Source organism: Haliotis asinina, chromosome 3 (genome assembly GCF_037392515.1).
Source record: "Haliotis asinina isolate JCU_RB_2024 chromosome 3, JCU_Hal_asi_v2, whole genome shotgun sequence".
Lineage (NCBI taxonomy): Eukaryota > Metazoa > Mollusca > Gastropoda > Lepetellida > Haliotidae > Haliotis > Haliotis asinina.
In genome coordinates, this window is record NC_090282.1 from 86,049,315 (window position 1) to 86,071,769 (window position 22,455).

Genomic DNA, 22,455 nt, shown 5'->3' on the forward strand with positions numbered 1-22,455 from the left:
AGCAATACACAAACAATAATGCAAGGTAGCCCAAGTTGAGGACAGATTGTATTGAACAGTAAATGAAGGCTCCTACCAAGATGGCTGCGCACATGTAGACGATGCTTCCACGTTGTGTAACAATGTAAAATACTCAAGGATACGTTATTAGATAATTATAACATGGCAGGTCGTGGAAGAGGAAGAGGGAGGGGGATGTCCTTCAATATCGAAGCACTTGGGTTTGGAAGAGGCGAAACACTTCCCGGTGCAGTACAACAACCACCGCCGCTGTTTCCAGTGAGTTTCGTCACCTTTTATCGATATTATTTATTTAGATATCTAACCGGAGCTAATCACCAGTTCCAGCCGATTCGGTCAAATGCCTTACTACCCTTAGGCAAGATTGATCGCCCTCAGCTCACTGGCTCGTTTTTCGTTTTCTAAACAAGGTCCCCTTAACGATCATGTAGTTTCGGATCAATTTCTTTCGACCAACTTTGCTTCGCCTGAATTCACTTGAATTGATCTGTGACCTGTGAATTTGGGTTTTTCGACACACACGACATCATTGTACTAACAAACCATTGTACTGCAAACAAAATCTAGACTTGTCAGTGAAGAGCACATTGTTACACTGATGTCTGGTCCCAATGCAAATGGCATCTGGCACCATGTTAAACGGTTAACTCGATGATGTGGAAACAGTGGTGGACATACAGCTTGATATCGTGACCTTAAATTGTTCTCACACAGATAGTTCCTGATGGTCTGATCAGAGACACTAACGTTGTCTCCATTTCCGAGGAGACTTTTAATGACATTTGCAGGGATGGTTCTTTGCCATAATGCTGTGATGACGATGAATCTGTCCTTTGGACAAGTTGTTGTTTGTGGACGACCAGGGTGGCATTGTTTACAGACTTCTCCAGTAGTTTGGAAATGAACCCATAGTCTGTGAATAACTGAGGGTGAAACATTAAGTCTTCTCGCCGCCTCACGTATGACAATACTCTCCAGGATCCAACCAATAGCTCTCCTCATGTCAGCAATGCTGAGACAACATTGAGGCATGATTTTCAGTGTGTGATTGATCTGTGTTCCAAACAATGTTAACAAGGGAAATTTGAGCATGATGTGCAGGGAGATCTGCACTATCAAGTTCACTTGCAGGTTTGGGTGTATTCGTAAGAATATGACCTATGGAAGCCCCAACTTGCAACTCCAAAATGCGGAAAAGTGTCAAATTAGGAGATAAACATCATGTGTTGGCCCATTTCCGGGTGTTATTGAGTATTTGAAGCACAGGAATGCATTTGGAACCGACAGCGTCAGCTGGAGGTTTCAAATGAAATATTCATGTGCTTCAAATACTCAATAACACCCAGAAATGGGCCAACATATGATGTTTATCCAAATTGTAAACAAAACAGTAAAAAAAGGGGTTTTAGTGTCTGCACTCGTTTACATCGAGTAGGGGTACAGCAGTTAAGTGTCATCAGCTGGCTGTTTCAGCTGGTTCCCATGGTAGCATGTGGAGTTGCTCATTTGTGACGTCATTCTAACTTTACGTCACAATATGATTTGAATGACGTCACCACTGTTGATGACACAACAAAACAATTGTTTACGTGTCAATACGCAGTGAATAGTCTTGCAGTTTACGGGAATCTAATACCATTTGATCATGTTTTTCAACCATTCAGATTACAGAACACAGTAACTTTTGGTTTACAATTTTCAACCTCAAACCCTTCAAAAATTCTATTGGTTAAACCGGACCTTTAAACCATTACCAGTTGTCGATGAAATGAAATCATTATTTTGCATCCAATCTCTGCAAATTTTTCAACATATACAGGGGTTAAAAAAACAAGTCAGTTTTTTATTTCTCTTTTTTTGGTCTGTACTTTATCTTTCTTGATTTACTGAGAAAATTATACAGTAGCTGTACACATCCGCATGTTTCAGTCCAAGCTCTGTACGAACATCTGCCAGGTAGTCTATAGTTGGACATCTTTTGCAGTAAATCAGTTATTTTTTCAGGATATGTTTTTCAATGAAGCCAATGAGCAATGCATGCTTTGGGTCAAAGGGTTTAGTACCCTCTTTTCATGTGGTATTTGTGTGGTATTGATTTTAACCTTCTATTTCCCAGTCAGAAGGCTTCTTCACTGTCTTATATAGGAAGTTGTACATGTTGCCTATACTTGGCTCACCACCAAAATCATGGGCTTCTACACCTGTGATGTATGACAATTTAAATTCTCCTTCAGTTGTCATGTGGTTGCCATTACACATGCATGGCTGACTCAACATCTTACTAACGTTGTATAATTCACAGGTGAGCACCCTCTCTATGTTCTTTCTCTATTTCATAGTCCAAAAATATCTAATTATTATGAGTTAAGTACCTTAAGTTAGTTAACATATTGCTACCGACTGAGCATAAAGCAAACATATCTATCATGTATCACTTACTAACTTAAGCACAAGCCTGTAAGACTGTGTAAAAGTATAATTACAAATTATGATCTATGGTATAAACCTTCTATTATCAACATCAAGTATTTATAGTTTTAGAAATAATATGATGCATCACCAGTATATGATGTCATCATATAAACATTCACTATTATTTAGTGGTTATCATAATATTAACGCAGGCCACTGTGCTATATCATCGACTGACTGATTAATATGCCTGATTGATCACATTCTGACACTGACACAGCATCTTACTATTATGGTATAATTCACAGGCAATAAACAAGATGGTTTTACACCAATGAGAATCTCCTTCTGTTGTTTTGTGTGCTTGACAACAGTAAAGTATTAAACATTTGTAATATTTCTTACCCGAAACATTGTGAAAAGATGATTAAATGTTTTGGAATTCTTGTAGTTTAGGGAATGGGAAAAATGGCCCATTTGTAAGAGTCTGGAAACTAAAGTTATGAGACATGATGTTAATCCTTAACCCTTGTATTAGTCCATGACCTATTCTTCACCCTTGAAGATTCCAAGTACAATTGGTCTTCAGCAACTCATGCTTTTGTTGTGAGAGTTGACTTGCAGTATCATGTGGTCAGACTTGCTTACTTGGTTCACACATGTCATTGTATCCAATCTGTGCATATCGATACACATGAAGTTCATCACTTCATTGTCTGGTCCAGATTTGATTATTTACAGACTGCCAAAAAATGGCTATTATTTCCAAATCTGTTTCACTGTATGGAGAAACTAGATGGTATACAAATTCATTATTATTATAATTATTGTGACTGGAATATTGCTGAGTGCTGTGTTCAACAACAAACCAACCCTCCATGACCTGTTCCACTCTTTCCATTTATTTCCATAAACAAACAGATGCTGATGTCATGTACATGGAGATTCTTTGTGACAGCACCTGTTGTAAAATGTTGGCTGTCTGAATACACTGACAAGCCAAGATAACGCTGAAGTTGGTAAAGCCATCTTGATACTCTGTGGCATGAGAACTGGATTCTGAAATGGTGCAGTTAGTAAACTGGATTATTCCCACAGCCCTTCACAGTCACAATATCCCTTCGTAAGCAAGCACCTCTTCACAATCCGTATCATTGGGCAGCTCTGTACAATCTCTACATAAGCAACCCTTTACTATCATAAGTATTTTAAGTGTGACTGGTTCATTGTGGGTAAGGATTGATGTTATATATCACACATCTTTTGATTGATTAGTCCAATGTGATTTGAAGAAATGTGGAAATAAATTTCAAGCTTGAAGTTTTGGGCATATAAAATGACAACCATGCATATGCATAGGATGCTGATTATTAAGGAAACTGATTTTCTGTTCTTGCACCTGTTCTTAAGTGGTGGTCTACTAGAGTAAGTTATTACCTAGCTTGACCAGCACCAGGAGTCAGGTACTCATTGTGGTGCCCGTTGAAATCTGTAAATATGAAGATACGAGTGTGGTCAAATTTTGAATTGAAAACCAACACGTAATTTAAAATAATATATCCCAGCCAGTAAATTACATCTGAAATTTATCTTCAGTCGGTTCATCATTTGGATCAAAACCTCCTCCTGGATGTTGTTTGAAAAGTCTTTGATCTTTGGAAATTAGACTGGGCCTACTGACCCTCCCTGATTCCCCTCTGCTCATCTTCGAAGTTGGTTTTGATCCTTTACTTAAGCTATTGTAAGAAACAAATGTTTGAATGTGAAATAAAAATACCCCTCATTGGGTATTCCGGGCTAGAAAACCCAAACAAGCCAAGTTTTGTACGGTATAGTAATTAATCTCTTCTTCATAATTAAGATAGGAGATATAATAGGTATGATTTTAGATAAATCTTTATAACAAATAAACACTGTGTTACTTTAGAACTTATGTAAGTTATTGTCAACAATGTATGTGTCACCTAGGTCACCCTGACCTGGTCAGTCAGGGGTCAAGGATGTGAAGTATAAATCCTTGAGGCATTACATAGCAGACATTCTTGAAACTCCATGTCAAGACTACACTCTGTGTCAGCAACCTTTTGATAAATTATCTTGTGCAGAATGATTTAGAACAAAATTCTTTTTCCTTGTCAAAATTACTGTTCAAGTCCTGTGAGTATATTTTCATGACCTCTGTGAAGGAAAGGTTGAACATGTAGTTGGTACCTGTGTTATGCCTGAATCGTCACAGGTGGCAGAATAAAAGCACTAGAAATGATATCATTGTTGACTTGAGTTCCTTTCCTATTATGAAATCTTAGTTTAAGTTCAAGAAAACTTCTGTGCAAGACAATTTTTGGAAAAGCATAACAGTACTTTAATTAATATTGTGTAAAGTTAAGGGTTGTTACACATAAAACACTATAAACAAATATAGATCTGACCTAATTTAATTAGTTAGTCCAAATATATGTTAGTCATCTTTCCATGACAGTGTGCAATGCTGGAGTATGTGGTAGGTACAGTACAGTGTGGGTACAGTTGATGATTTGCAAATATATGTATATACCATTAATACAGTGTATACTTATGTCACCTTGCTGCAAGTGAAACAGACGACACTACTTACTTTATGCCGTGTCAGGTGTTGTACCCAGATGAAGATGGTGGCCTTCTCACAACTGTGGCCACTGGCGATAGACTATGGTTTGTCTAATGGTCTGTTGAACCCAGATGAAGATGGTGACCTTCTGACACGGCTGACTCTGTGGTCTGAATGAGTGGTTAGTCTAATGGTGCATAACCTGGACCCCTGTCTGTTTGTTCACATATTGTTGGCCAGAACAGTACTTGACCTCCCTACCCAGCGGTCATCAGTAAGTGTAGACAAAATCCACACACTGGGCATTGTTATCAAACATTCTGAAGTTTGGTCACAGTCGCCTGAAAGAAACTGTTTTGAACTTTCATTGGCTGCTCCCAAAATGTTGTAACTAGGTTATTCAACTTTTGAGTCTTGTATAGTGATGACAGAATTTGCTTCAAGTTGTAGTTTGACTTTTGAAAGCATGTAATGATGTTATATCTGCACTTTAGCTGTGAGCATCCTACACTGTACAGTGATTAGAATCACATGTCACTTGTAGTCCTGTGTACTGCATCTGATGATAAGTCCATGGATGTCTTTGGTGTCATGTTACCTCATCACTCTATCAATGTGCACTTGATTACTCAGCTCCCTGAGGAACATACTGTACTGTTTGCTGTACTTGTTGATTAACTCCAGCTATTTGTTGGCAGTCTGTAAATAAACTAATCTGGACCAGACAATCCAGTGATCAAAAGCATGAGCATTGATCTTGACAATATGGGTGCAGTGATGGTGTCAACCAGGTTAGGGAGCCTGTCCATCTGCTCCTGATTCAAGCATGGGTTGAATATTTACAGTTTTAAGTTTCTGTGTACCCATACACAGCAGGACACAGGAAGTTTTCAAACATTGTTTAACCTTGTGTGTCAGTGGGTGTGCTTTCTGTGACTGCCAGTGACAACCATATTAGATTGAATTAATGTACAGGAATATGTGAAACAAAGAACATGTTCTGACCCTTGTCTGGGTATAGTGGGACAGTGGTAAAAACAAATTTCATATGAGACTGTTTGAAGAAAAGTAATGATAGATGTAATTAATATTTTCGGATTTCAAGGATGATGGGTTGATCTGGTTAGTATGAGAATATATTTTTGTTTATACTAAGGTAAAGTAAATGTGTCAAACTAGCATTATCTACATGTACAGTATACTGAATATGTGGAATTACATCAACTACTGCTTGATGAATAATTCACTCCATATTTCATGGAAACAAATCTCACTCCCAGATAGCATTTGGAGTTAGGCCAACATGGGCAGACATTGGCCCAACGTTGGTAAACACTGGGCCAATGCACGGCCAATGTCTGAATGCTATCTGGGCTGTAGCATATTTAGGAATATGTAGGAAAGTTGAACTGTACTAGATGTTTGTCGTTTATTGTGTTTTGTGTCACCATGGTTATCCTTATCTATTTATAATCACTGTATGTTCAGCTCTGATGTCATTTTAAGTAAATCATTGTGAGCATTTGTTAACACCAGCAAAATTCATGAGGATTTAGTGTGTACTGTGAAGAGACTTCATTTGACCTTGAACTTTTCTCTGTTGATGTGTTATAGTACAACACATCATCCCATCTCTGCCAGGCAACAATTAGTGCAGTTTGTTGTACAGATTCCAGCCTCGACAAGCAGTTATCTGTGATGAACCCCTTGTTCAGGTCATGAGTGACTTACAATACCCATTGTGGTCACTGTAAGGAGTTATTGTACGTGCACACTAGTGTGTGGCACCTCCATGTTCTACTGGTAACTGTTGAACTCCACATCACCTGCCACAAGACCTCCTCAATGTTGTTTGTCTGATTCATGCTGAACTGAATGTAACCCTAACATTATGCTTTGTGTGTGTGAATGAATCTGTTATAATACATTCAGAACACGAGTGTTTTTCATGAACAGCTGTTGAATTTGCAGTGTCATTGGTGAGTCATGCATATTCATAGACTGTTGTCTGTCACATACCGTTGAGTAAGTGACGTTTGAATACTCTTTTGTGAGTTAGTGAGGTTTGGTTTATGCCATTTTTAGCAATATTCCAGCAGTACCATAGTAGGGGACACCAGAAATGGGCTTCACACATTATGAGCATATGGGGAATCGAACCTAGAATCGAACCTGGATCTTCGGTGTGGTGGGTGAATGGGCCTGTAATGTGTACAGTGTTTTGCTACAACTACTACAGCTCCTACTTAGTGGACGATAACCCCCGGAAGACAAGACTCCTTTTGGACTTTACAACATGGCCGTAGACTCTGGCTGGTAAAGCAATCACTTTAATGTAGGGCTGTGGTCCCTGGCTGGTAAAAAACGGATTTAACATTACAATGGGGCTGTGGACCCTGACTGCTGAAGTAAGGGCTTTACTATAGGGCCTTGGATGCTGGCTAGTAAAGTAAAGACTTTACTGTAGGACTGTGGACCCTGGCTAGTAAAGTAAGGACTTAACATTACAGTAGGGCTGTGGACCATGGCCGATAAAATAAGGACTTAACTGTATTGGCATGGACCCTGGCTGGTAATGTAAGGACTTTACTGTAGGAGTGTGGAGTGTGGTTGGTAAAGTAAGGACTTAACATTACAGTAGGGCTGTTGACCTTGGTTGGTAAAGTAAGGACTTTGCTATAGGACTGTGGTACCTCGCTGCAGAAGTAAGGTTTTTATTATGGGGTGGAGGAGCCTGACTGTATGAAGTAAAGACTTTACTATGGGGCTGTGGACCCTGACTGTTGAAGTAGAGACTTTACAATAGACCCGTGGAAGTTGACTGCAGGTGGTTTCACTCGGTTCAGACCCCAGTATTGCTACCATGTAGAGGCCTGGTATAATTTGCATAATTTCAGAAATATTCTTCTAACACCTGTTTAAAATCATCAGATGTATTCACATGAAGGTGAATTCAACGTTGTGCATTTTAACTCTAAAATGTTTCAGGTTTGGCTACAGGCATACTCCTGCACAACACTAGATAAAGATGTACAAATTTTGTACTCACTTATAACTTACTGAAGTACTGTCATGGTTACAGCCTGTCAACTACAAAGCGGTTCCCTTGGCAACAGGAGAGGACTATGATTACATGCAGGCCCTGAAGCAAGAGTTTCGTGGTGCAAGTCGAAAGTCACCATTCTTCCTCGACTTGATGGAGAAAAAAAAAGACATAGAGAGGTACTCAGACAAATACCAGCTGGGTCAGCAGGACAACTTCTCTGGGTGGATACCAGGTGAGATATAGGGGACCACTATAGCCATAGGGGAGCACTCCACTGTAGGGGACCATTCCACTGTAGGGGACCATTCCACTGCTGTACACCTATACCTGCACCTGTACCTACACCCATGGAGGATGTATTGTAAATGTTTGTGTTAGTAGGTTCCTCTGTACATCATCAAGTTTACCCAGCAGTCTCAAGTGTAACTTTCCCATCCATTACTGAAGAGGAGTGCGATATTATACATATAAACTGTCAATGATAGATAATTATGTGATCATGTCATGAAGCTACATAACAGTAACTGAAGCGCTAGTAAAATCAGTGTATTGACAGTAGGCCTAACTATAAATAGATCATTCAGCGATGAAAGCTTTGTCGGCCCGCTGGCCGTGAGGTAGAGCGTTCACTTAGTAACCTGACAGGTATGGGTTCAGTCATGTTAGGGTAAACATTTGCACATCTTTGATAACATTTTTGCAGTTGATTTCAAACACCCACATATGATGACCATGTGAATTTAAATGGTGATGTAAATATAGAGTACGAAAATGTATAACCTGGTTTAACTCATCATAGCTGTGAGTGTTTTCAGTGTTGTGTTGTTGTTGTGCAAGTGAGATAAACCTAGGGTGTTTAGAAATTTAAGATATAAGGTGAGGTTCGACTGGAGATGAAATTATTATTGTAATTTGAAACTGAGCTTAAGGTAGTGTGAGAATAAGTGGTAACAGTGAGTCACTCCAGATTGTCTTTTCTGAATGTTCTGATGTAGCCAAGAGCGTACAAAGCAGAGAATGTAGACTGAAGATAAGGCATGATAAAATACAGTTCATGAAGGGTACGTATTGATAAATTAGAGCAGGTAATAACAGGTATCTTAAGTAGGTTTGATGCATACCCTGCTAGATTTAATATTCAGGAGCTATACCACACCAATCAGTGGTTACTGATATGGTATTACATCAGATTGTTAGACTGTTAGCAGGAAACAATGTCAGAGAATATTCCCAAATTGTCTCTGATAACAGGATGACCTGATAAAGTAGGCTTTAATGCATGGTTTAATGCTATTACACTGTAAACAATGTTAAAGTGCCTCTTTACCTTTAGGTATGTATGAACTTTACAAACAACAATGACTTTTTCCTTAGCACAGTTATCTACAGACTTTGAAAATATGTTTGATTACTGAAATTTGTAACATTATTCAACATTTAAGGAACAGAACCAAGTTTGCAGTGATGCTTCAAGTCATCATGCATTGAGTCTTTAATGTATGTTTATGATACCATCATATGCTTTGTTTTTATAAATATGTCTTTCATGATTCCTGTCTTGACTTCTGTGTTCTAGCACTTTGCTACCAAGGTACAACAGTAGGTAACAAGGACTGACATTAATTAGATAAGGGTAGTTGGTAACTTGGATTCATAGTGGGTAACTTGGATTCATAGTGGGTAACTTGGGTTCTTAGTGGGTAACTCTGATTCAGAGTGGGTAACTTGGATTCATATTTGGTAACACGGGTTCATAGTGGGTAATTCTGATTCATAGATGGATGTAGATAGATATAGGATATTTATATAGCGCACATATCCATGCACTAGTACATGCTCAAGGCGTTGGTATTTTTCCCTCGATCACTGGATGTCATTCCCAACAGCACAACGTATGTCAATCTCAACTCCCTAGGGAGTATACAATCTTGCTGCCACTTGGCGCACCAAGTTTATTGAGGCTCTCTCACCCTAACGAGGTACCCATTGACAGATGGGTGGACTGGGACACACAGTCACAGTACTTTGTCCAAGTTCACTGCACGTTGCTGTACCCGCAACTGTGTGTTGGCAGGTATTCATGTGGCCACCATCTGGTCATATACCAACGGATTCGTGGGTTATTTCAAGTGCACAGGGTTGTGTACTGTACACTAGGGGTTGTGACAACTCTGAAAGAGTCTGCACACAAAGTTGACTCCAAGGTTTTTATACCCGTTCAAAGGTGGGCTCAATCCCGACACCTCAACCTCTCTGGATCACTAGCCTGGCGCCTTAGCCAGCTCACCCACCATGCCCCCTAGTTGGTAACTTGGATTCATAGTGAATAACACCGGTTCATAGTGGGTAACTCTGATTCATAGTGGGTACCAAGGACTGATGGTAATTAGATAAGGGCACTGTGTAAATAAGACAGATGGTAATTAGGGGTAGCTAAAATATGTCAACCCAACTTGTTGGACAGTCCCCTTGTCAAGTATCTCCCAAATAATACCATTTGACCACATATTATTGACATATATCTTAATCATCCCCTTTGACGTAATATGAAAAAATAGTTTTGACTTTGTTGGTCACTTGGGGAAAACGTTACTTGAGTAACTATCATTAAAATTTCTGTTTGTTTTGGTGACAACAGACAGGATGTAGTTGGAATGTAGTCAATAGAGATCTAAAAGCAAACTCACTCTGTCACTCTCTCTGTGTTTGGGGACAGACTGGCGTAGGTTGCCAGGGGAGCTGAAGATTAAGACCAAGAGACCTCACTCTGGCAGAACCAGTGTTAAACCCAACTTGAAAAAGGCAAAAGTGAAGATGAGTGAAGTGGACATTGACAAGACTTTGGAGGTACAGTCTGTTTTATGTACACAGAAGGGGATTTTAGTCTCAAGCCAAGTCCCCCATCCAAATCAGTAAATGCCTATATTCATGAAGTTCTGTCATTAGCCTAGACACTGCTCACCATGCTATGATGCAGGATGACCAGTGAGGACATTTTTTCTGGACGGTATGTTGGTTTCAGAAACTGGAGAAACTTCCAGATGCAGAAGAAGATAACAAGGAGGAGAATGAGAGACAGAAGGAAGAAGATAGAGAGGAGGAAGACGCTGAGGAGTTGTATGAGGAAGAGGAGCTGGAGGAGGTGTGTATACAGTGAGGATGGCCATCTGTCAGATCTGGGGTTGTAGACTGGAGGTGTGTATACAGTGAGGGTGGCCATATGTCAGATCTGGGGTTGTAGGCAGGAGGTGTGTATACAGTGAGGATGGCCATGTGTCAGATCTGGGGTTGTAGACTGGAGGTGTGTATACAGTGAGGGTGTCATGTGTCAGATCTGGGGTTGTAGGCTGGAGGTGTGTATACAGTGAGGGTGGCCGTCTATCAGATCTGGGGGTGTAGGCTGGAGGTGTGTATACAGTGAGGGTGGCCATATGTCAGATCTGGGGTTGTAGGCAGGAGGTGTGTATACAGTGAGGATGGCCATCTGTCAGATCTGGGGTTGTAGGCTGGAGGTGTGTATACAGTGAGGATGGCCATCTGTCAGATCTGGGGTTGTAGGCTGGAGGTGTGTATACAGTGAGGATGGCCATCTGTCAGATCTGGGGTTGTAGGCTGGAGGTGTGTATACAGTGAGGGTGTCATGTGTCAGATCTGGGGATGTAGGCTGGAGGTGTGTATACAGTGAGGATGGCCATCTGTCAGATCTGGGGTTGTAGGCTGGAGGTGTGTATACAGTGAGGATGGCCATATGTCAGATCTGGGGTTGTAGGCTGGAGGTGTGTATACAGTGAGGATGGCCATATGTCAGATCTGGGGTTGTAGGCTGGAGGTGTGTATACAGTGAGGATGGCCATCTGTCAGATCTGGGGTTGTAGGCAGGAGGTGTGTATACAGTGAGGATGGCCATCTGTCAGATCTGGGGTTGTAGGCTGGAGGTGTGTATACAGTGAGGGTGTCATGTGTCAGATCTGGGGATGTAGGCTGGAGGTGTGTATACAGTGAGGATGGCCATCTGTCAGATCTGGGGTTGTAGGCTGGAGGTGTGTATACAGTGAGGATGGCCATATGTCAGATCTGGGGTTGTAGGCTGGAGGTGTGTATACAGTGAGGATGGCCATATGTCAGATCTGGGGATGTAGGCTGGAGGTGTGTATACAGTGAGGATGGCCATCTGTCAGATCTGGGGTTGTAGGCTGGAGGTGTGTATACAGTGAGGGTGTCATGTGTCAGATCTGGGGTTGTAGGCTGGAGGTGTGTATACAGTGAGGGTGGCCATATGTCAGATCTGGGGTGTGTAGACTGGAGGTGTGTATACAGTGAGGGTGGCCATATGTCAGATCTGGGGTTGTAGGCAGGAGGTGTGTATACAGTGAGGATGGCCATCTGTCAGATCTGGGGTTGTAGACTGGAGGTGTGTATACAGTGAGGGTGGCCATATGTCAGATCTGGGGTTGTAGGCAGGAGGTGTGTATACAGTGAGGATGGCCATGTGTCAGATCTGGGGTTGTAGACTGGAGGTGTGTATACTGTGAGGGTGTCCATCTGTCAGATCTGGGGTTGTAGGCTGGAGGTGTGTATACAGTGAGGGTGGCCGTCTATCAGATCTGGGGGTGTAGGCTGGAGGTGTGTATACAGTGAGGGTGGCCATATGTCAGATCTGGGGTTGTAGGCAGGAGGTGTGTATACAGTGAGGATGGCCATCTGTCAGATCTGGGGTTGTAGGCTGGAGGTGTGTATACAGTGAGGATGGCCATCTGTCAGATCTGGGGTTGTAGGCTGGAGGTGTGTATACAGTGAGGATGGCCATCTGTCAGATCTGGGGTTGTAGGCTGGAGGTGTGTATACAGTGAGGGTGTCATGTGTCAGATCTGGGGATGTAGGCTGGAGGTGTGTATACAGTGAGGATGGCCATCTGTCAGATCTGGGGTTGTAGGCTGGAGGTGTGTATACAGTGAGGATGGCCATATGTCAGATCTGGGGTTGTAGGCTGGAGGTGTGTATACAGTGAGGATGGCATCTGTCAGATCTGGGGATGTAGGCTGGAGGTGTGTATACAGTGAGGGTGGCCATCTGTCAGATGTCGGGGTGAAGACTGGAGGTGTGTATACAGTGAGGGTGTCATGTGTCAGATCTGGGGTTGTAGACTGGAGGTGTGTATACAGTGAGGGTGGCCATCTGTCAGATCTGGGGTTGTAGGCTGGAGGTGTGTATACAGTGAGGGTGTCATGTGTCAGATCTGGGGTTGTAGGCTGGAGGTGTGTATACAGTGAGGGTGGCCATCTGTCAGATCTGGGGTTGTAGGCTGGAGGTGTGTATACAGTGAGGGTGGCTGTCTGTCAGATCTGGGGTTGTAGGCTGGAGGTGTGTATACAGTGAGGGTGGCCATCTGTCAGATCTGGGGTTGTAGGCTGGAGGTGTGTATACAGTGAGGGTGTCATGTGTCAGATCTGGGGTTGTAGGCTGGAGGTGTGTATACAGTGAGGGTGGCCATCTGTCAGATCTGGGGTTGTAGGCTGGAGGTGTGTATACAGTGAGGGTGGCTGTCTGTCAGATGTGGGGGTTGTAGGCTGGAGGTGTGTATACAGTGAGGGTGGCCATATGTCAGATCTGGGGTTGTAGGCTGGAGGTGTGTATACAGTGAGGGTGGCCATCTGTCAGATCTGGGGATGTAGGCTGGAGGTGTGTATACAGTGAGTCTGGCATCTGTCAGATCTGGGGTTGTAGACTGGAGGTGTGTATACAGTGAGGGTGTCATGTGTCAGATCTGGGGTTGTAGACTGGAGGTGTGTATACAGTGAGTCTGGCATCTGTCAGATCTGGGGTTGTAGGCTGGAGGTGTGTATACAGTGAGGGTGTCATGTGTCAGATCTGGGGTTGTAGGCTGGAGGTGTGTATACAGTGAGGATGGCCATCTGTCAGATCTGGGGTTGTAGGCTGGAGGTGTGTATACAGTGAGGGTGTCATGTGTCAGATCTGGGGATGTAGACTGGAGGTGTGTATACAGTGAGTCTGGCATCTGTCAGATCTGGGGTTGTAGACTGGAGGTGTGTATACAGTGAGGGTGTCATGTGTCAGATCTGGGGTTGTAGGCTGGAGGTGTGTATACAGTGAGGGTGGCCATCTGTCAGATCTGGGGTTGTAGGCTGGAGGTGTGTATACAGTGAGGGTGTCATGTGTCAGATCTGGGGATGTAGACTGGAGGTGTGTATACAGTGAGGATGGCCATATGTCAGATCTGGGGTTGTAGGCTGGAGGTGTGTATACAGTGAGGGTGGCCATATGTCAGATCTGGGGGTTGTAGGCTGGAGGTGTGTATACAGTGAGGGTGGCCATCTGTCAGATCTGGGGTTGTAGGCTGGAGGTGTGTATACATTGAGGGTGGCCATCTGTCAGATCTGGGGGTTGTAGGCTGGAGGTGTGTATACAGTGAGGGTGGCCATATGTCAGATCTGGGGGTTGTAGGCTGGAGGTGTGTATACAGTGAGGTGGCCGCCTGTCAGATCTGGGGGGGTGTAGGCTGGAGGTGTGTATACAGTGAGGGTGGCATCTGTCAGATCTGGGGTTGTAGTCTGGAGGTGTGTATACAGTGAGGGTGGCTGTCTGTCAGATCTGGGGTTGTAGGCTGCAGGTGTGTAAACAGTGAGGGTGGCCGCCTGTCAGATCTGGGGGATGTAGCCTGGAGGTGTGTTTTCAGTGAGGGTGGCCGTCTGTCTGATCTGGGGGGTGAAGGCTCGTGTGTATACAGTGAGGGTGGCCATATGTCAGATCTGGGGTTGTAGGCTGGAGGTGTGTATACAGTGAGGGTGGCTGTCTGTCAGATGTGGGGGTTGTAGGCGGGAGGTGTGTATACAGTGAGGGTGGCCATATGTCAGATCTGGGGTTGTAGGCGGGAGGTGTGTATACAGTGAGTATGGCCATATGTCAGATCTGGGGTTGTAGGCTGGAGGTGTGTATACAGTGAGGATGGCCATATGTCAGATCTGGGGTTGTAGGCTGGAGGTGTGTATACAGTGAGGATGGCCATATGTCAGATCTGGGGTTGTAGGCTGGAGGTGTGTATACAGTGAGGGTGGCCATATGTCAGATCTGGGGTGTGTAGACTGGAGGTGTGTATACAGTGAGGGTGGCCATATGTCAGATCTGGGGGTGTAGGCTGGAGGTGTGTATACAGTGAGGATGGCCATATGTCAGATCTGGGGTTGTAGGCTGGAGGTGTGTATACAGTGAGGATGGCCATATGTCAGATCTGGGGTTGTAGGCTGGAGGTGTGTATACAGTGAGTCTGGCATCTGTCAGATCTGGGGGTTGTAGGCTGGAGGTGTGTATACAGTGAGGATGGCGATATGTCAGATCTGGGGGTTGTAGGCTGGAGGTGTGTATACAGTGAGGATGGCCATATGTCAGATCTGGGGTGTGTAGACTGGAGGTGTGTATACAGTGAGGGTGGCCATATGTCAGATCTGGGGTTGTAGGCTGGAGGTGTGTATACAGTGAGGATGGCCATATGTCAGATCTGGGGTTGTAGGCTGGAGGTGTGTATACAGTGAGGGTGGCCATCTGTCAGATCTGGGGTTGTAGGCTGGAGGTGTGTATACAGTGAGGATGGCCATATGTCAGATCTGGGGGTTGTAGACTGGAGGTGTGTATACAGTGAGGATGGCCATATGTCAGATCTGGGGGGTGAAAGCTGGAGGTGTGTATACAGTGAGGATGACTATATGTCAGATGTGGGGTGTGTAGACTGGAGGTGTGTATACAGTGAGGGTGGCCATATGTCAGATCTGGGGTTGTAGGCTGGAGGTGTGTATACAGTGAGGGTAGTCATATGTCAGATCTGGGGTTGTAGACTGGAGGTATGTGTACAATGAGGGTGGCCATATGTCAGATCTGGGGGGTGTAGGCTGGAGGTGCTTATACAGTGAGGGTGGCCATCTGTCAGAGCTGGGAGCCGAAGCCTTGTGGGTCGACGAGAGTTATGTATCACTGAGGGTGGCCATCTGTCAGAGCTGGGGGTTGTAGGCTGGAGGGCTGGAGGTGTGTATCAGTTGGTGCGGGTTGTGGAGGTGACTGACTGTCAGAGCTGGGAGCTGTAGGCTCGAGGGTTGTCAGCTGCGTGTGTGTGTGTGTGTGTGTGTGCGTGTGTGCGTGTGTGCGTGTGTATGCATGAAGCATGTCAGTGCTAGGGCTTGATACAGCTGAAATTATGTTACCTTTGGATCATTACAAAATCATCTCAGGCACACTGAATGCTGAGAATAGGTGACAGATGGATTGCAAGTGCTGAAGAACACTGCAATTCAGTGCCAGACTGCAGAAAGTCTGGAGATGAAGCTTAACAGAGTTATGTCCCTTGTATTATTCCAGGTACTTGAACACCCTCTTATTCTTGAATGATCACATCATTATTTGATCCTTTGGAGGTACTGTTTTTGCAGGAAACTGATTACAACCTGAACTACTTTGACAATGGTGAGGGCTATGGTGATGATGATGATGATGTGGACGAAGGACCTATCTATTGAGATGGATCTGTTGTGCTGCTGTTGGCAACCACTGCAGACGTTGTCCATGTCGAAACAGAGTGTGTCCTGCCACACCTCCACGTTACTAGGATATTTGTAACCTCCATGGTATTAGGACAGCTTTGTTATAGAAGGATTTGACAGGACAGAGCTCAGTACAGACTCAGGGAAAGTGTGACTGATTTCAAGACATGGTGGAGGATAACAGTCAGGTGTTTCCCAGTTTGGCTGGTAAATCTCTCTGAGCATCTCATGAACGGTGAACACAGCTACCCAGTGCTTGGTGTGTGGTCAGGGTCAGTGAGTGCCTTATAATCAACTGCTGAAGTGTCCATGGTTATTGTGATAGAGCTGACTACAAGCAACAGTACCAGTCTCAGTAAATTGTCCAGTTACTGTACCTTATAAATATAGGACAGCAGTCCCGATGTACACAGTATTGTCCATGCTGTTGTATTGTCCTGAATGGTGTGAAAATCATGGTAGATGTGAGTGCCACGGGAGGCTGACATCAGACTGGTTCCTGAATCCATGCATCCTTCAGCAAGGTTGGGTGGATGGTTCCATAACAAAACTCCTGACACAATCTAGGATGGCACATTCTCGATATGTCTGGTATAGATTCCAAGAACTCTCCACTGATGATGAGGGAAGCGTTGTTGGATCTTCACAGCTATAGTAAAAACAGTACTGTATCGGAGTTCAATGGTATTGATTGATTCATACATTCAAGGTATGTTCAAGATGTGATTATATGTGACCTAGGATTTGACAGTCCATACCACATGCCCAGATGAGCAGAGGCACCAGCTGTGTATCACATGCATTGATTTCCACAGGGTACATGTGTTACAATCATGCAGAAAGTTGCTGACAAGCATTTTGGAATGACTGGCACTGTGACACATGGTACAGTTTAGCTATGTATGCAACTGTGTAAGGGACACATGACTTTATGCTAATGGCAGAATCTATATGAAATACTTTAAATATTAAACGAGACTTACCTGTAAGGTGAAGTTTGATATTAATTCCACCGACCCATGAAGTACTGAGGGATTACGTGAGATGTGCGCATGCGCTGAAACATCAGTCTTTAGCGTAGAAATATGGTTCCTGGCTAGCAAGGGTGGGAGTGGAGGGCACGTAATCCCTCAGTACTTCATGGGTCGGTGGAATTAATATCAAACTTCACCTTACAGGTAAGTCTCGTTTAATATTTAAATTCCACCTCCCCATTCCGTACTATCGGAATCCCGTGAGATTTTAGAGTAGGAGGCATATTTCCAGAAAAGTGTTTTCCCCTCAACCACATGTTAAAGAACACACACAATACTCGTTCTCTTTCAATATGTATTCCAAAAGTACAATGAAACATTATTGCGAAAATTTTATGTCACTATGCCTAAAACCTCTACACATTAACTAGGTCGGCGAAACAGGATCAAGCTCTTCCAGAGCAAATGTATTGCTAAGAACTACTCAAATTTTCAGGTGATAGAATAGCATCACTGAAAACACTGTCATTTTCTACTGGTTTGTTGTAGAAACGTCCAAACACACAGTCCTTGCTCCAGCCTGCTGTATTCAGTATTGTTTTTAAAGGTACTTTAAGGTTACAGGCCTTGCTAGTGGAGGCTGCCCTTATGCTATGAGGCTTAAATATTTTCATGTTGATGCCAGCATTCTTTAGCATAGTCTTCACCCATCTAGTAATGGTGTCCTTGGAGACCCTTCTGTGTGGTTTCTGTGTGGCTATGAATAAAGCTGTCTCTTCTCCTCTCAGATCCTTGGTGTGTTCACAGTATTGGGTTAGCAAAGACACTACACACAGTGCTTTGTCTGGGTATCTCTGAAAAATTAGTTCTTTTTGTTGGTATCCTGGTCGTGTCTGTTTTAACAGGTCACCAAATCTGATCTTGACTTGTCCGTTAGAAATATCTACATTCCTGTTGTCAATCAAATGGAGAGACTGAATTCTCTGTCCTGACAGCAGTAGTATCAAAGTTGCTAACTTCATTGATAGCAACAGCAAGGATTCATCTTCATTGACACCTTTTAGATATTTTATCACTGTGCTTGCGTCCCATGTCACATTATAACGAGGCAAGGAGGGCCTCAAATTAAAGACACCTTTCATAAATCTTGTGACTGTAGGGTGCTGTCCAAAGTGTGGATGGGTCAGTTCTGGCGTCTTCACAATAGCAGACAGGGCTGATCTGGCGGTGTTAATTGCCGAGTAACTGAGACCTAACTTAAACAGCTGAGCTAGGAAGTCTAAACCTTGCCTCAAAGTGGGTGAAAAGGGATTGATACTCCATTTGTTGCAAAACAACCTCCACTTTGAGAGATATGTCCCATATTGTTTGTGCGTGGTTTCTCTCCATGAGTGCAGTATGATGTCCTCAACTGCTGTTGAAAATCCCTCCGTTTGAATAGATCCCCTGATAATTTTACAGCTGCCAGTCGCAATTTCTGGTGAAGCGGGTGTAAAGCTTGTGGTCGGTTTTTCAGTGTCAGTAGGTTTGGTGATCTTGGCAGCAGCCTTGGACAATCTACTAACAATTGCAGCAGCTTGGTGAACCATGGCTGGGTTGTCCATATGGGAACCACCATTAACACGTCGGCCGCTTCTCTGTGTATCTTCTGCAAGACTGGTCCGATCACACTAAAAGGACAGAAAATATAGTCATAAGAATTTCCCCAAAAAACAGAAAAGGCATCCACTGCTTCTGCACAAGGATCAGGGTGCCAGGACACATATCTATCCAATTGTGTGTTCAGCCGTGAGGCGAACAAGTCTCTAGATGGGGTACCATAGATGGATGTTAAGGTTTGGAAAACGCTGCAATCTAATTGCCATTCCTTATCATCACACATATTCCTAGAGTGCCAGTCTGCTTCTGTGTTTTGTGTCCCTGGCAAGTAAGCTGCTGAGATCCAAATGTCTCGTTCGATGCACCACTGCCAAATTTTCCTTGTTATGCTATTGCATCCTATTTTTGTACCACCCATGTGATTAATGTAGGCAACTGCAGTGGTATTGTCTATCATTATTCTTATGTGAAGGTGACTGCCATCTGCGCAGAGTGATTTTAGCACTAACCAGGCTGCATACAGCTCTAAGGAGTTTATATGCATTTCACTTTCCTCACTAGACCAGAGTCCCTGTGCACTAACTCCATTCATAACTCCGCCCCAACCTGTCTTAGAGGCATCTGAGGTTACCAGTACATCTGGCTGACGTTGGTCAAGAAACTGTGGCCTTTTCCCCACATTGTCAATCCACCATTTTAAATCATGGATACAAGTATGATCAAGCAAAACTTTCCCATCATAGTTCCCTTTTTCCCTCTTGAGAGCCTTGTTCTTAACTATTTCCAAATGTTTATAGTACAAGGGTGCAAACATCATCCCATGTCCACTAGCATTTAGTTGTCCGATTGCTGCAGCAAGAGTCCTGATTGAGGTAGTTTTAGTCATGTTGGACTTCAGTAGGTCACGACACACTTTTGAATTTTCTTTACTCTTTCTTGTGTTAAATTTACAGTCATGGTTTCACTGTCAATTACAAACCCCAGGTATGTAATGGATTTTGTAGGCCTTAGCACCGATTTTTCAGGGTGAACTGTAAATCCTAATGTGTCTAAAGTGTTCACTGTACATTTCACATTCTCCATGCAAAACTCTTCCGTCTCCCCTACCAACAGGGAGTCATCAATGTAGGCAGTGTTATCAAATCCCTGTTTCCTTAGGCTTGAAAAGACAGGTTTCATAACTTTAGTGAAAAGTCTTGGAGCAGATGCTAATCCATTTGGTAAACAAGTGAATTCATATAGCTCATTGTTCCAGTAAAACCTTAGAAATTTTTTATCTTGAGCATGTATCGGAACAGAGTAATATGCATCTTTCAAATCTACTGATGCAAAGTAACAGTCTCTTTGTACCAGATAGATCGCTGTTTTGAAAGTGTCCATTTTGAAATGTGATGAGTCAACCTCTTTGTTTAAGCTTTTTAAGTTCAGAATTATTCTTAGTGAACTGTCTTTTTTCTCCCTGCAGAAAATGTTAGATATATATTCCCCTGGAACATGGGTACATTTTTCAATCACACTAATGCGAAGCAAACGGGAGATTTCGTTGTCTACCCGCTCCCACTCGTCACTGTGTATCCTAAAGGGTGTAGGTATGACGGGCTGGTATATTTGATGCTTAAACTCTATTCGCGCTCCCTGAATGCATTTTAGTGTCCACGTGTCTGACGTGATCACCCTCCAATTGTCATGACACAAGCCAACTTTCCCTGCCATAAAATTTTGGGGTGTATTGCCAATACCGTCAAGTAGCCAGCTCACCTGAGCGGTTTCCACATCACCCTGGTTACAGGACTGTTCTACTGTTTCCGCTGGTCCCCTTTTTTCCATGGTGACCCTGTCGGTCGCTTGCCTAAAAAAGGTCCTTGGTTGTGCCGGCCTGTAGGTCCATATGTGCCTGAGTGAGAGGACTGACCTTTACCTTTAGTAAAACCACCTTTCTTATGTCCTCTATAAGGTGAGTCATAAGGCCTGAATCTGTTTCCATGGTGGGCTCCGCCATGTCCACGTGGAGAGGGTGATGGAGCAGTAAAACTCCTATTTTGCTTCTCAGAGCTATGTAATTTGTTACTCAGTTCTTTGCACTCTGTTATGTCCTTTATGTTCTTTGGGAGGTCATCTCCAAACAAGTTTGTAGTTGCCACTGTATCCACTGAGCACAACCGTTTATAAGGCCCACGAAGGTCTGGCTTAAAATTCTCTCGCCTTGTGTTGTTGATATCACTATGTAGGCCCACCAACATTCTAACAGCATCCTTGGTTTTCCCCAGGAGTTCTTTAGGGTTAATGTCCTTCTTGTGAACAACTGCCGACATAAGGGAGTCCATCATTTGAATAACCGGAGTAGTGGCCTTGTCCAGCAGATTTTGAATCCGTTGCAGGTTAATGTCTTTGGACCTGGTCATAGCTCTCGCCTCATGCCAAATCACGGCATTAACGCGGGGTGACATCAAGTATTCCAGGTTTTTAGGGCGTTTGTAAGCTTCCATAATGGCTTTGAGTTTTTCCAAGTTCGGGGTTTTAGTGAGCCCATCATTGATAGACCTAGCTAAGTCGCTGTTAATCACAGGCCCTGTTTTATCTTCTTCCCCGAAAAACTCCGTCATGTCTTTCATGAGACTATTAAAATCGTCGGTCTCATCATCGGTCTGCGTCTCCTCCCCTTGATCAAGGCACCTGTGTATCAACATGTCCATTTCATCCTCGTCGGACGTTTCACCCTCCTCTATTTCCTGGGCGCCGCCATGTTTGTTTTTGTTTAGACCGCCACTCGCCGATTCTCGGTCTTGTTCGGCCTTCTCCGCGCTGTTGCTAATTTTAGCCAACGCTGTGCTGATCTGAGCCATGGTGTGTGACTGGGCCTGCTGGCTTGCAAGTAGCGAGCGCAAAATGGCATCAAGGGGGGACTGTTTCTCCCCCGCGGGGTCAAGTTCTCTATGAGATGCGGCTTTCCTCTTGACCCCCTCAGTTTCACTCCGGAAACCTTGCATAGAGTTTGACTTTCCTCCCGTGGACGTACTCTCCAAAGGAATGGTGGTAACCTCCGTGAGGTTTTCCACAAATTCAAAGAAATTGTCAGAATCGGGTGCACGCTGGCCCTTGGCCCCTTGCCCCTCTGGCTGCGCCATTTTGGCAGACCACGACCCGTGGCCGTATCGGTCTCTGAGACAAAACCTGAGTGTTCTAGCCACACACTCACAAGACGGTCAGTCCAAAATTCCCAACTGTTCCTGACACAACCAGAAAGTGTCTGGCGATTTCTGATCGATGATT

At 43.7% G+C, this 22,455-nt stretch overlaps 1 protein-coding gene across 1 annotated transcript; it reads left to right on the plus strand.

Annotated features, from left to right (window-relative positions):
* Window positions 1–60: 60 nt before the first annotated feature.
* LOC137278674 (DNA-directed RNA polymerase III subunit RPC7-like) lies at window positions 61–17,585 on the plus strand. The gene is made up of 5 exons (XM_067811181.1): window positions 61–279; window positions 8,103–8,298; window positions 10,783–10,913; window positions 11,089–11,208; window positions 16,502–17,585. Exons 1-5 carry the CDS (start codon window positions 163–165, stop codon window positions 16,586–16,588), a joined length of 651 nt encoding a protein of 216 aa, XP_067667282.1. The 5' UTR covers window positions 61–162; the 3' UTR covers window positions 16,589–17,585.
* Window positions 17,586–22,455: the final 4,870 nt, after the last annotated feature.